This window comes from Hyaena hyaena, unplaced genomic scaffold (genome assembly GCF_003009895.1).
Source record: "Hyaena hyaena isolate Hyena2069 unplaced genomic scaffold, ASM300989v1 scaffold_308, whole genome shotgun sequence".
NCBI lineage: Eukaryota > Metazoa > Chordata > Mammalia > Carnivora > Hyaenidae > Hyaena > Hyaena hyaena.
Window position 1 is genome coordinate 1,447 of NW_024080942.1, and position 14,432 is coordinate 15,878.

The 14,432-nt window shown below is 64.9% G+C and overlaps 1 protein-coding gene across 1 annotated transcript in view; it reads right to left on the reverse strand.

Moving 5' to 3' along the window:
- Positions 1-726: 726 nt before the first annotated feature.
- Positions 727-14,432, reverse strand: part of LOC120242588 (tumor protein p73-like) — a gene marked incomplete at its 3' end in the record, with an annotated part of 38,962 nt that continues 25,256 nt past the window's right edge. Inside the window, exon 4 of the mRNA XM_039248449.1 lies at positions 727-969. Coding sequence (XP_039104380.1) covers positions 727-969 — 243 coding nt within the window. The remainder of the gene's footprint in view (positions 970-14,432) is intronic.

Genomic DNA, 14,432 nt, shown 5'->3' on the forward strand with positions numbered 1-14,432 from the left:
CGATGAGGCACGTAACCCGCAGACCCGAGGCCGGACCACGGGGCTCTAGCGCTTACTACCCGCGTAACTGCCAGCGAGCGACCTTCCCTGCGGTGGCTACTTCCCTGGCTATAAAATGGGACGATAACAGATTCTCCCTTCTGGGCTGCTGGGTGGTTTCGAGAGTAAACTCCGCGCACGGGCAGGTGTGTGCGCGGGATGTCATCCAAGTTACAAAACCCCTACCAAGGCCAGAACGCTCCCACGCACGGGCGCAAAGACTGGAGCCCGCAGCGCCCTGGACCCACCCCCCACATCCCCGCGCCCTGGGGGCTGCACAGGCAAAGCCCAAGCCACCAACCGCGACACCGGACCTCCTGGCGACCCGCCCCGCCGGGAGGAGGCGGCTTCTGCAGATCCCGGTGACTGATCTGCGCCCCCTGCTCACCCAGGAGGGGATCCCAGCCCCAGCTGAGTGCAGGGACGCGGGGGTCTCCGTGAGGATGGCCTGCCTCTGCCCCGCAGACCCGGCTGTGGAGCCACGCCTGCCCCTCTGGGGCCCCAGGAGGCTGGCCGCCCTGGCCGCGTGCGTCCGAGGGGTGGGCACGCCCAGACTGCCCAGCCCCAGACCCGCCTCCCGCCCGACGCTCCTCCCGGGCCGGCCAGCGAGAGCCTCCAGGGCCGTCACCCCTCCCCACCCGCAGCCCCGGCCCCCCCACCCCCCCCGGGAGCCCAGGCACAACTCACCGTCCAGGTGGCCGACTTGGCTGTGCTCGACTGCTGGAAGGTGACCTCGAAGTGGTGGGGGCCGGGGTAGTCGGTGTTGGAGGGGATGGCCGGAGCGGGCGACATGGTGTCGAAGGTGGAGCTGGGCTGCGCGTAGGGGGAGTGGGTGGGCACGCTGGCGGCGTGCTCCGGGGTGTAGGGGCTGGCCGGGGCCGCGCGGCTGCTCATCTGGTCCATGGCGCTGCTCAGCAGACTGAACTGGGGCTAACGTGGGAAGGGGAGGGAGGGGGCACAGTCAGGCTGCAGAGTGGAAGCGCGCGGCCAGAGGTGTCCTGTTACAGGAGCCTTAAAGGGCCAGCAGCTCAGTCATCCCAAATATTTCCCCGTCACCCCCCCACCCGACAGGTCACTGCTTGTGTTGGGATAAACTGACATATTCACCTCGCCTCCCCCCTCCATTGGCTCCGGGTGCCAGGGTTTTCGGGGCTCCGCCAAGCACACCTGGAGGCAGCCGCAGGTGGGGGGGCTCCGGGCCCCCCCCGGCCCCCTCCCGGCCCAGCAGGCTCAGGGGACAGCCTCACGTCCCACCCTGTGTTACAGCCAGAAGTGGGGAGACCCCGGGCCCAGGCAGCCAGACAGTGGGAGAGACGGGCCGGGGCAGACGGTGGCCCCAGCCTGTGGGGCCCAGAGTCCCCTCCGGCTGGTCCATATCTTAACCCTGATCCTAACCCTAATCCTAACCTGGGCCCAGGGAGCCCTGCCCCTCCCCCAGGGCCACACACACACACACACACACACACACACACACACGGGAGGGACAGGGACTCTAAGCTGCACTGTGTGTGCACCCCCGGCTCACCCTGTTGGGGTCCCGGGACCCCAGTCCAGCCCAGTCCAGGACGGATCACATTCCTCCCGGAGGGCCGGCAAGGAAGCCCCCTTCCCCAGTCTGGAGGCTTCAGGCAGGAGGTGGATTGGGAGGGCAAAGAGCAGCTGATGTTGGCCAGAAGGGCTCCTAACTGCAAACACTCTGTGTGCCACGATGGCGACAAGGGTTATTTTAATCCTCTCTATGAGCCCAAGGTGCGAGCTGCTATTATCCCGTTTCACAGATGAGGACACCGAGGCACGTAGAGGAGACTGACCTGCCTGGGGTGAGGCAGTGGCCCCGAGAACGCAGGACACGGGTGGGGATGGTGTGAACTGTGGGGAGAGGGCCTGGGCCCCCCCTGGGGAGCAGAGACAGGCCAGCAGCAAGAGCAGGGTAGCCTGCCTTCACCAAATTGCAAAGCGCAGGGGCGCATCCCTCAGGGTTCCATCAGGAGGGGGTGTTCATAACCCAGAGTCCCCTCCACTCAGCGTCCTTCTGGAGGGCACACGTTCCCCATCCTCCAAGGGCCGACGGAGCACAGGGAGGTGACGTGCCCACGGCTTCGTGCCTCCTTCGTGCCCAGGATGCTCCAGCCCCCAGGGGACAGTCACCTGAGGCCTGGCTGAAGCTGCCACCGGAAGGACCCTTTGGGTGGGCCTCAGGCTTTTCTGCCGGGACCTCTCTGGGGCAGCGGGACAGGGGACCCCTGCAGGGCACCGCGGAGACTTCCTTCCCGCACAGCCTTCCCGGTTCTGTGCCCTCACCTGTCACCGGGGACGCCCCAGCACCCACCGACACAAACGGATGAGCAAACTGCAGGGTCCATACGAGGGAACGGTATGACTCGACCATCACAGAGTCCGACGCGCTACAGGGAACACTACCGGCGAGGGAACGAAGCTGCAGGCGTGAGCATGCTGTGGGGTCCCGAGGACGGCCACGTCCCGCCAGATGCGGGGCAGCGGCCGCCAGGGGCTGGGTGGGGCTGGGGCAGAGGCTAAGGGGTACCTGGTTCCCTTTGGAGGTGATTGAAAGGTTCTAAAACTCACCTTGGGGGGCACACGCAGCTGTGAATACACTCAAACACGCTAAGCCGCACACTGAAATGGGTGAACTGTGTGTCAGGTAAAGCATAACTCAATAAGGCTATTTAAGACACAGCAGCAACCGCAGGCTCCTTCCCTCCCCTGGCCCAGCCGGGTTGGGGGACGGAGAGGGGGGAGAATGAGCACCCCTGCTCCACGGGGCGCCTGCCGTGTGCCCTCACAGCCGAGGCAGCTGCTGTGGGTGTGGGTGCCCTGACTCCACACACTCGGTCACGAGAAAAACATAAGAGGAAGAATCTAGCTCGCGGTGTCGCACTCAGCACGCGCAGAAACGGGCATCGTTTCTGAGAAGGAAGATAAATTAGTAAGTGACTTCCATGGGTTACTTTTCACTGTTTCTCCACACGGTTACTGGCATCACACGTGCAGCCCGCACCCCATCCGTTCCCGGCCGTGCGGACCCGGAGGGCCCAGGCCGCCAGGGGCTCGAGGCACCCCTGCGGCTGCCATCTTCCCAGGCTCACTGCACTGCCGTCAGCACCCCTGCCCTGTCGGGGTACCGCGGGCTCTCGTTGCAGAGCGCTCCTCGAGAGGCCTGCTGGGCAAGTGAGTGAGGGAGGGAGGGACAGAGTGTGGGTACATCAGTGAAAATGAATGAATGAATGACGGAGCATGGGTGTGTGAGTGAAAATGAATGAATGAATGACAGGCGTGGGTGTGTGAGTGAGTGAATGAATGAATGAATGAATGACGGAACGTAGGTGTGCCAGGCAGCAGGATGTCTCCCCAGGGATTGAGGGCCCCCCCACTCAAGGAGGCTGAGAGCCGGGGAGGAGGGGTGTCCTGGTAGGGAAGGTGGGGTCCCAGCCTGCCCCCCCAGGCTCCGTGACCTCTCTCTTTCCCTCCAGGTGGCCCTGGGGAGCATCTGCCCTGCGGAGCCGTCCTTGAGGAGCACAGCCCAACCCCCCAACCTGGGTGCAGTCTGTGCCCCCTCCCGGCTCCATCCCCGCCGGGACGGCCCAGGCCAGCGGGGCAAAGGGCCCCCGCCCCCTGCTCCCAGAAATGAGAGGCAGCCCCACGACACAACAGCGTTGTTCAGATTTTAACTTGTCCACATTCTTTACAGATCTGAGGCGGGTGCCAGGGAATTACTCACTGAACCAAAAGAGCAAGGCTGATAGCATCTGCGCCCGGCAGCCACACGGGGCAGGGGGTGCGGGAGCCCGTGTGCGCGAAGGGAGTGCTCTGCACGCGCCGACACCACCAGCGAACACCGCCAACACCCAGCGGGCGTCCCAGACCCCTCCTCCGCCCACGGAGCCAGCCAGTGGCCCCTATGCACGCTCCGTGGCTCTGTGGCATTTTGCGGTCCCGGTGCCTGGAGGGCGCCCCTCTTCCCCAGGAGAGCGTGGGGCCAGGTCTCCCTGCTGCTGCCCCTCCCCCGGCTCCCCAGGGACACCTCCATCCCCAGGAAACGCAGAGGGCAGAGGCGTCCCGCCCATTTGCTTCGCTGCAGGGAACCCGCTGCTTAGGAAGTGGGCGGCTCTAGCTCCCTCCCTTTGCCTTCCTTCCAGGTCAGATGGGCGCGCGGCACTGCGGGGACCAGCCCCATCCCGACCTCGCTGCCCAAACTGGGCCAGCACAGCCGCATGCACAGAAGCCGGGGTGCCCTCCGTGCGGACCGGAGGCCTCTGGCAGCGGAGGCCAGACCCCTGGTGGCACGAGGAACCCCGGGAAAAACCAGGACTTTTTTGGTTTGTTTGCTTTCAAGCAGAACTCCCAAGAAAGCGGGCTGATTAGGACATGCCCAGCCCGGGGCAGCCCGCGTGTGCCTACATGTGCGTGCAGGGCTCCTGGGCCCGACCCAAGCAGGGCTGCAGGCGGGCGGGCTCCCCTCCTGGTCCCGCGGAGGATGCACCGGGGCTCCGGGAGGGGCCGGGGCCGGGAGAGCACCTCTCCCCCCAGATCCCCCGTGTGCCGCGCTGGACCCCGGCGGGAGGGCTGGGGGCTCCTCCCAGCAGGCCACACAGGCCCCCCAACACAGGCTCTGTCCATCTGCTCCACAAACATGTTTCCTGGCGCCCTCTGCTGACAGTGGGCAGGGGCAGGGAGGGGGACCTGCCCTGTGGGTGCACCAGGGTGTCCGTCCCTCCGCCTCTGCGGGGTCCAGGCTGGCCCCAGGGTCGGCACCTCTGGGGCCAGAATCCCACGGTGGCCCATTTCTGCTCACATAGGGCTCACGAGGGCACACATAGGCCTCGGGGCTGCATGCCCGTGTGTGCTCACGTGCAGGGCCCGAGACGCCGCAGGGAAGGAGCAAGGGGCTTAGACCTCGGGCCCCGCAGCCTCCAGCGGAGGGACGACGCTCCCGGTGGGAGGCCCCGCCTCGGGATGGAGGTCCTGAACTGGGTCTGTGTCTGGCCCTCTGCTGGGAAGGGAGCTCGTCTCTGGCAACGGGGAAGGGGGTCCCGCCCCAGAAGCAGTCGGGAGAGGACAGAGGGAGCCACTCTGGGGGGGGGGTCCCGGCCTCCAGCCTAGGGGCCTCCCCTCCTCGGCAGACCCTCTGGGGGCTGTCCCAGCACAGAGCAGCAGCAGGGGACAGGGAGCGGGGATGGCTGTGCTGCCCTCACACAGGGGGACCCCACTCTGGCCAGGGTCTCGGGTTTCAGCCCCACCCCCCGCCCAGGGGAAAGCAAAGAATAGGGGCTGAGTGGGGGTCCAGAGGCCCCACCTCCCCAGGCACCCCCCCCCCAGGCAGCAGAGGGTTCAGCCTGCCCCCTGGTCCGCCCACCTGCGCTCGGCCCAGCCCCCCAGCCCCTGCGCTGCCACCCAAGCCCCCAGGGCCGGGGGTCACCACAGGTGGTCCCGAGGTGCTGCCTGGGCTGGTGGCCCCAGACGCTGGGCCCTCCCGGCCATCCCACCCCCCTCCCTAACGTGCCAGGTCCAGGATTAGTGCCGCCCACAAGGACGGTGTCCCCGGGCGAGAGCAGATGCGCAGGAGGGACCACTCAGGTCCAGCAGGGCTCTGAGGTCGGCAGACCCGGGGGCGAGGCCCTGGGCCCCCCATGGGACCAGCCGGGCCTCCGCCTCCCTCGGCCTCAGCTTTCCATCTACAAGGCAGGGGTGAAGCCATCATGGGACAGCTGTCGGGATCTGGAGGGTCCAGGAAGGCTATAACGTGTGACTGCGCATGAGGAGGAACGGCCCCCGCCCAGGGGCTCCCCGGAGCCAGGGCGCCCGCCGTGCTCACACACTCCTCTCCCTCCTCCGCACAAAGGCAAGGTCTGCCGATGAGGAAGCAAGCGGGGCCAGCCCCAGACCCTCTGCACTCACTGTGAGGAGCGGGCGAGCACCAGGCGCAGAGGTGGGGTGAGCGGGGAGGGCCCTGCGCCCCCAGAGAGGCCGTCTCACCATCCTGCCGTGCCCACCGCTCAGACACTCACAGACAGACCCAGCACACCCGCTCCTGCCCTGGGCGCTCTTTGGGGTCAAAGGCAGCCCCTCCGGGAGCAGCCGGTGGGTGGGAGTGGCCACAACGCATGGGGACAGTCCCCGGGGCCAGGCCACCTCTCTGCACCCTCCCCTGCCTGGTCTCCCTGTCCTGACTGGCCAGAGTTCTCTGGAAACAGGGCTCCTCTGGCTCCCCCTGAGGCCGGTCCTTTCGCTGTGAGCCGGGTTTGGCACTTTGAGAAGATTCTTATTTTATGTGTGTTTATCTATTTACAGCCGGTAAACCATCTCAAATGAGTTTTTTGGGGCGTAGACGGAAAACAAATTGTTTTTAAGTTTGTGCGCTGGTTCCCTCCTCCCCTCCTTCCCCCCCCCCCCCCCCCGTGCCTAAGCGATGCCAGGCTAGTAAGACCAGATGAGAAAGTCAGGAGCACAGACGGGCTGTGACCTGCGGCCCGGGACCAAGGGCAGGCGTCACACGCAGGACCACCTCCCACCCCGAATGAACCTTATATCTTCAGTGAAAGTCACAGCAGAAAACCTTGTCACTAAAACTTCAGGTGACTTCACTTATGTCCTCAGAGGCTCAGTTCCGGGCTGACTCACTTAGCGGAGGGGACTCGAGGGACAGGGGCCACAGCCTCGTCCCTGCACTGGGCAGTTGGAGACACTGGCTCAAACACTGACGCAGGAGGCACCGTCTGTCTCTGCCGCAAGGAAATGGAGATTCCCAAGACAGAGGTCCTGGGCCTCTGGGGGTGATAGCGGGCACCCCAGGGAGCCCCTCTTCCCAGCCTCCTTTGTATCTTTGCTCCATACCACAGGGCCTTTGCTTCTGCTCTCCCCTTCCTGGAACACTGTCTCCTTACACCTGTAAAGCCTCAGGCCTCACCTCCTCCTAGGAGCCTCCCAGGTTCTTTCCACCTGCCTCCGTGTTCTGGGGCTTTCTCTCCCACTACTTTGGGTAGGGTGACAGACATCACGACCCTTGTGGGTTCGTATCTCATGGGTGTCCATTTTCCTGTGGCTGTAAACCCCGAAACACAGTTGGACCTTGACCAATATAGGCTGAGGGGCGCCGATACCCCACGCAGTCAAAAATCCAAGTGTGACTTTTGACTCCCCGAAAACTTTACGAATAACCTTCTGCTGACCAGAAACCTTACCAATAACGAAGTCAATGAACATGGACCTTGTACGCCACGCGTGTTGTATACCATGTTCTTACCATGAAGTAAGCTGGAGAAGAGAAAACTTTATTAAGAAAATCATAAGGAGGGGCGCCTGGGGGGCTCGGTCGGTTAAGCGTCTGACTCCTAATTTCGGCTCAGGTCAGGATCTCATGGTCCTGTGAGTTCAGCGCAGAGCCTACTGGGGATTCTCTCTCTCCCCCTCTCTCTGCGCCTTCCCCACTCACACTGTCTCTCTCTCAAAATAAATAAATAAATAACTTGAAAAAATTTTTTTAAATCATAAGGAAAAGGAAATAATACATTTCAGTATTGTACTGTATTTATTAAAAACAAAACAAAAAAAGCCTGCATACAAGTGACTGAGCTGTTCAAACCCGTGTTCTCCGAAGGTCAGCTATGACTATTCCCACTCTTTAAAACCTGCAGCAAAGGGCTTCCGCAGACGACCGGGCCAAGCTGGTCCAGCGTCTTACACCCTTGACCCTCAGGAAGTTCTTTCTGGACACTAAAGCCTGTTTCCTTCGCTGCTTTCGGGCCGAGGCTGCTCTGTGCAGAGAGCAGCAGGCGAGGTCAGCTGCCTGCGTCTCTGCTCGGTGACCTTGGTGGCCTCCCCTCACACAGGGGGCCCCCGCAGTGCCCAGAGGGCAGAGCAGAGCTGGTACTATCAGGGTCCTCCATCTGTCCCCCGAGGCTCATGACAATGGGGAGTGAGGACACTTCCCAAGCACTGCTGGAGAAAGCCAAGAGGTCCAAGTGTAACTCCCAGCAAAATCCACCCATGACGTTCGCAGACGCGGAAGGTGGTGATGCCCCGGGCCTGAGGCTGCACGGGCTCCTCTCTCCTCCCTCCTTGCCGCCTGCCCCCCCCCCACCGTGCCCGCTGGGCCCTGCCTGCCATGTGCACTGCTCCCCAAGCCGGCAGCATGTCTCCCTCATCGCCCCAAGTGAACAGTCAGGAGGCACCTCTTTGTGGCTCCCCATAAGGTCGGCCTTTGGCAGATAGCCGCCCTGGCTCCCGGCCCAGGGAGGGGCCGCTGGCTTCCCCGGCCCCTTCCTCATGCCCTTGGCCAGATTCTGCCCTCCAGCCTCCACGCCCTGCTCAGAGCCACCTGCCCACCTGGCCTGGCCGCCCTGCCCCTGACTCCCCTCGGATGTCACCTCCTGGGGTGAGGCCAGCTCAGCGCTCCCCACTCCCGGGAGGCAGTGTCGCCTAACCCAGGGCGCGAGCACCATTCTCTCGCGGGGAGCCTGGGCCTCAGCTCTGCGGCCTCCTCACCCCTGCTGTGGGCTCCGGGCGGGTCAAGCGGGCACCCCGTGGATCTCCCAGGGCTTCTGCTCTGACCCCAGCTCCCCCTAGCACACCAAGGCCAGAACTTTTTGTAGAGCTCGAAACTCCAAACCCCCTGATCTCCTCTGACAGGCGTGTCTGGGCTTGGGTGCGGCCTCGCCCAGAGGTGAGTGACTGGCGTGCCGTCTGGGCTCCAGGGGGAGATAACCCATCCCCCTCGGAGCAAGACCTCCACCCGCGCTGTTTCCCACAGCATCTCCCGGAGTCTGAGTAAACGGGCGGAAACGCCAACAAGACGGTACTGGTACTCGTGCTGGGGGAGGCACCCTCCTCCCCTGAAAGTATGCGCTCACGCTCTCTCCTCGCCCGATCCGACGCCAGGGCCGGGTGGAACTTTCCACACCTCGCGCTGGAGAAGTGTGCCCCCAGAGCCGTCCCTGCAGCTGCTGAGGCGTGTCTGCAGGGCCCCCCTGCTCCCCGCCCGCAGACAGCACCGCCCAGACAGCGGGGGCGGCGGCCCGAGCCCCGGCCCCGCGAGGTCCCCGTGCATCTCTGGGCTGCACCCTGCCAGCGTCTGCGGGTCCCCCGCGGACAGGCGCGTGGTCCACGGTTGCAGACTTTACTGAACCCCCAGACAACAGCCCCTTTGAGGGTGCCCAGGGGCTGGAGCAAAGGAGGGGTGTCATGTGTGGGGGACCCCGAGCCCCTGAGCCCCACTGGGGGCAGTCAGCCTTCCCACCCCCACTGCCTGCAGCCCCAGAGCCCGACCCTGAGCCAGGTGTCTGCCCTGACTTCCTTCACCCATGTCTCCCTCGTCCATCTGTCCATCGGCAGGTGCCAATCGGGCCCTGCCCGCACCACCCCTCCCTGAGCGGCCCCTGGTCTCAGCGGCAAGCACAGTGAAGGAGGCGGGGGCTGAGGCGGCGTCACGGGGCAGCACCTTCGATGGCCGGCACCAGAGCTGGAGACACGGCCACCCCTCCTCAGGGAGGTGCTCGCTGCTGGTCTGCTCATCACCTCCCCAGTTCAAGGCCCCGGGGTGGACAGACAGGCCGACCCCAGGCCCTTCCTCCAGCCCTGAGGCCTGACAAGCTCCCTGGCGGGTGAGGGTAGCTCAGCCCTTCTGCACACATTTCCCGGGCGCTGGGAGACGGCACCAGGCAGGTGCGGCCATGACAGCCAGCAGCCCAGCAACCGAGTGCGCGGGGGCTCGGGGCTTCACGACAGGCTGAACGCACAGCGCGCGGCGGGGCAGGGAGGGGGTGCATGAGAAGGGTTGGTGGAGCCCCACCAAAAGTGAAAGATGGGCAGGGCGCAGGGAAGCTTCCAGAATGGAGGTCAGAGAGCAGAGCTTCTGCAGCCAGAGGAAGGGCTGATGGGGACGCCTCAGCCCAGGGACCCTCTGGCTCCGAGTTACAGGCGGTGATAACGAACAGGGGACATCGGCTGTTGCAGAGAGGAGGGTTTGGCCGAGCAGACGAAGAATGGATTTTCCACTAGCAGGGTCAGGGTGGGTGGCCGTGGGGCGGGCGGAGGGTCAGCCCAGAGCCTGGCGAATGCGGGCCACCCCTCATCGCCCCCGAGGAGGGCTCCGGTGCTCCCCTTCCGGAGCCTTCAGTCCTGCCCGGGCCGCCAGGGCCTTCTCTGCCCACCGCACCAGGTGAGAAAGGACGTCTCGTGGCTGCCACCCCACCCCACGGCCCAGACCCCGGCCACTCCTGCTCCCCTCCTGCCAGGTGCCGGTCCCTGGAGGCCCTACCCCTTCCTGTCCCCCACGGGTCCCCCCTCCTGGCTCCCAGGCTGCCCCTCTCATCTGCTGGGAACTGTCTCTCCCTCTGCTTATCTCCGATCTGGCCATTTTCTGTCTGTGCAGCCCCCACCCATGCCGGGACCCCCCCCGCCCCCCGCAGCTGTTCCTTTCAGCCCTGGCACAGCCGATGAGTGGTTCAGGCAGCAAAGCCGAGCTCACACCTTTCTCCCCAAATCCCCCTCCTGCAGTTTTACGTCGGAATAAACCAGGGGTAACTCCCTTCGCCCAGCCTCCTGGGTCCAACCTGGGTCACCCTCGCCCCTCCCAGCCCACCAGCACGTCTCCGGGATGCTCACCGCCTGCCCCGCTCACACCTGGCCCTAGGTGCCATCCGTCTGCGGGATAAGCCCGCGGCCTGAGGCTCCCCGCCTCGGGCCTGCCCTCCTGTGGTCTGCTCCGAGCACTGCAGCAGGGGCCCTTCCAGAAGCCGTGCGGGATCTCGTCCCTCCCTCCCTGTGCCTTGGATACAGGAGGCGCTCAGGACATAGTTCTTGATGCATCGGTTGGCTTTTCCCACCTGGGGCCCTTCCTTCCCCAGAGGCTGCACTGTCTGCAGGGACAGAGAGTGACGGGGTCGTCGCTGGACGGGGGATGCAGAGCACTGAGCCCACTCGTGCTGCCCCAGGATGTGGAATTGGGCGTTCACACAGCACACACCAGACTGGTGGACAGCGGGAGCCGGCCAGGCACTGATGACCCAGCTCGAGATGACCCTGCAGGGGCGCCTGGGGTCTCAGTTGGTTAAGCGTCTGACTTCGGCTCAGGTCATGATCTCGCGGTTCGTGGGTTCGAGCCCCGCGTTGGGCTCTGTGCTGACAGCTCAGAGCCTGGAGCTGCTTCGGATTCTGTGTCTCGCTCCCTCTCTGCCCCTCCCCTGCTCCTGCTCTGTCTCTGTCTGTCTGTCTGTCTGTCTCTCTCAAATATACATAACAATAAAAAAAGAGGACCCTGCAGCCCAAATAGATGCCGGCTCTGGTCAACAGGCACGAAAAGAGCCACGGGGCTAATATCAACCTTGCTTATTTCTTGAGACGCTAAAGCTTTGCTAAATAGTGAAACCGAGAGGGTAGTGAACCACAGAGATCTCCAACGCGGAAAAGTCGGTTCCAGGTGCCTGCTCTGGACCATCGCAGTGTGGTCTCAGGTGAGAAGGGGTCCTCCGTGTCCTCAGCTCCCTCCTGGGTCACGGGCGGCTGGCCCGCCACGGGGAGAAGCCGCCCCAGACAGAGTCCTCAGGCCCTCCAGTGCCAGCCAAACACCCCCGGTAAGCGGGAGCCACGAAACGGGTCGTTCAGCCTTCGACGGAGAGGGACGGGCCCCAAAGAGTCCCCAGCGACAAGGGACGTGACAATATGAGCTCGTCAGGGACAACCCTGTTTGTTCATTTTGGGGTTTCAGGTGCTTTGGGCCAAATGTCACTTCCTCTTTCGTGAGGTTTTGCAGCAGCAGAAAGTTTCTGTCTCCTGGGACAGAAACAGGAAACAGACGCATTTACAAATCAGTGACCCCAGCCAGCCCCGCCCCCACCCCCCACGGGGAAAGAGGCACCGGGCAGTTCTGCAGCCTTGCTGACGGACCTGCCCTCCTGCCCTCCGTCTACACAGACAGAGCAGGTGTGGGCCACAGCAGCAGAGCAGATGTGCCCTCCACGGTCCACGGAGGACCCTGCAGCCCTCACCCCTGCGCCTGGGGAAGACACCTCGCAGCAGCCGTGCTCGGCCTCACCCGACATCTGCACTGCGGCAGCCACCTCACTGGGGAGAAAAGGTCACACCCCTGTCCCCGTGCGCCCAGGCCTCGCGCTGGCCGAGCAGGGACACTGGCCCCAGGGCCCGGGGGCCTCTGGCTGTGCCTTGGGTCGTGTGGGTGCCGCAGGCAGGTAGCTCCTCCCGGGCCACACACTGTCACCGCCCCCCCCATGGCCTTGCTGGGGACACACACACATGCACTCTGTGCACTCACGCACACTCTGTCCAGAACCTTCTCGTCTCCAGAGGCTGCTGCACCCCCACGTCTTTGTGGCTCCGGCTCGTGTCGTCTGCCCGCTGCCGGGTCTCCCACAGGGCACATGGAACCAACAGCCCCCACTCTACCTGCGTCCCTGGCAGGAAAGATGGCCCCACCCTCTACCTGCTCAATTAGCAGCCTGGTGCCTGCCTGGCCCCCGGGGACATGGCAAGTCTGGAAATGAGCCCTGGTCCCCGGGGCCCAGGCTGCAGGGGCCAAGTAAACACGGCTGTCCCTTCCTTCCCCTCTGCCAGGCCGCTGCCCCGCCGTCAGACGGACACCTCGAGGCCAGCTTGCCGCAAGTCCTTGACCGGGATCTCAGACCACACCGAGTCAGCCTACTGCGCAGATTCCCAGCAGAGGATGCTGCTGACCTGAGAGTGTGCGGGCAGGACGGAGCCGCCGGCCCAAAGCCGGGGAGCAGCGCGAAGCCCCGCATCTCAAGGCGACCACCCGGCCCTGACTAGACACGCGCCTGGCCTCTCCCCATCCCCGGCTGCTGGCCCTGCTCAGCCAGTGGGCACGGGGCCCTAAGCTCCGGGGTGGGCAGGCATCTGCCTCTATGCTCAGGACCCGCCCAGTCCCTCGGCGCGTCCTGTCCGCCTCAGCTTACCCCGGCTTGCGGCACCCGGCCCGCACCAGGCGGCTGACAAGGATGCAGACGAGAGAACGCACCTCCTAACCCCCCATCGCGGCTAAAGCCCCCCCAAGCCTCCCCAAGAAGGACGGAGACGCGGCCCTGGGCAGACGCCGGCACACCTACCGTGGCAAAGTGCTGCATGGGGTCACTGACGTACAGCATGGTGAGCGTGCGGGGGTCTGCACACGCCGGGGAACTGGCGCGCGGCGGGACGCGGCATGGGTCTGGGCGGCCGAGGGGCAAGGGGGAGTGTGGCGGCCGCCCGGCAGGGTGGGCCCAGGCGGGGGGCCTCGTGGCTAGAGGTGCGGGAGCCGAGGATGCTCTGGGACATGTGGGCTCTCCGCCCGCATTTCCCTTCTCCCCATCTCCCTACTTCTGTCAACCGGCTGCATCTAACAACAAAACGAGCGGCCCACCCCTTTACGCCTCATGCCTATTCATCAAAGTCCAGGCAGGCCTCAGCTTGCCCACTGCTGTGTTGGACCGCACCACGGAGCGCACGGGGAGGGGCGGCGCGCCGGGCCACCGGCCGACTCCACAATTAAGCCACAGCCGGCTCCCCCGAAATGCTGCCCGTGGAAGGCTCGGGGGCCGCAGGCCTGTGGCCCTGAGGGCAAGGGGGCGGGTCCAGGCTCTTGAGACCCAGAGAGGGGAGGCCGGGCCACCCCAGAGGGAAGGGATGGTGCTGAGGCCCTGGCGTCCTGGGCGGAGCAAATCTCCTTCCTGCTGCGGGCGCATGTGGTCCCCTGGGCCACGCCAAGGGCTGAACAGAGAGGAGAGGCACCCCAGGAGGCCGGGGCCCCCCTGGACCGGAGCGAGCAGCCTGGGCGCGGCTCAGGGCAGTGGATCGAGCCGGAGGACCAGAGTCCCGGAGCCCCAGCCCTGCCCGGGCTGATGCTGGCCTTGCCCCACTGGTGCCAAGCCCCTGGAGACAGGGATGTGGCCCAGAAGGGGGAGAGTGTGCTGGCCTCCAGGCCCTCAGTCCCTCCGGGGCTGCACGACCCTGGTCCCCCAGCTGGGGGCTCCGGCAGGGCCAGCACTACCCCCTTTCTGGAGTCTGAATCTCCAACCCAATGTCACCGTCTCTGGCTCAAAGTAGCCTTTGGGGTGGAGGCCGGAACCGTCCCTGGAAGCAGACGGGACACTAGTTATACAGTTATATGAAACCACGTGAAACTGGACAGGCCAGCCTCAAGTTTCCAAGCTCCCCCCACTCCAAACAAGACCACCGAGGTGCTGGAAAGATGGCCCGGAGATGCTTGCCTTCCAGCTCCAGCCTCCCGGGGGGCTCAGGGTCGAGGGAGGCTCCACCCGAGACTCAGCAGGGCATCTGCTGCCAGCCCAGTCCCCGGGCTCCTCCAGCAGAGGAGAGAGAGCCTGTGCAAGGGTCCTGGGGGTGCAGCAGAGACACCCCCCGCCGGC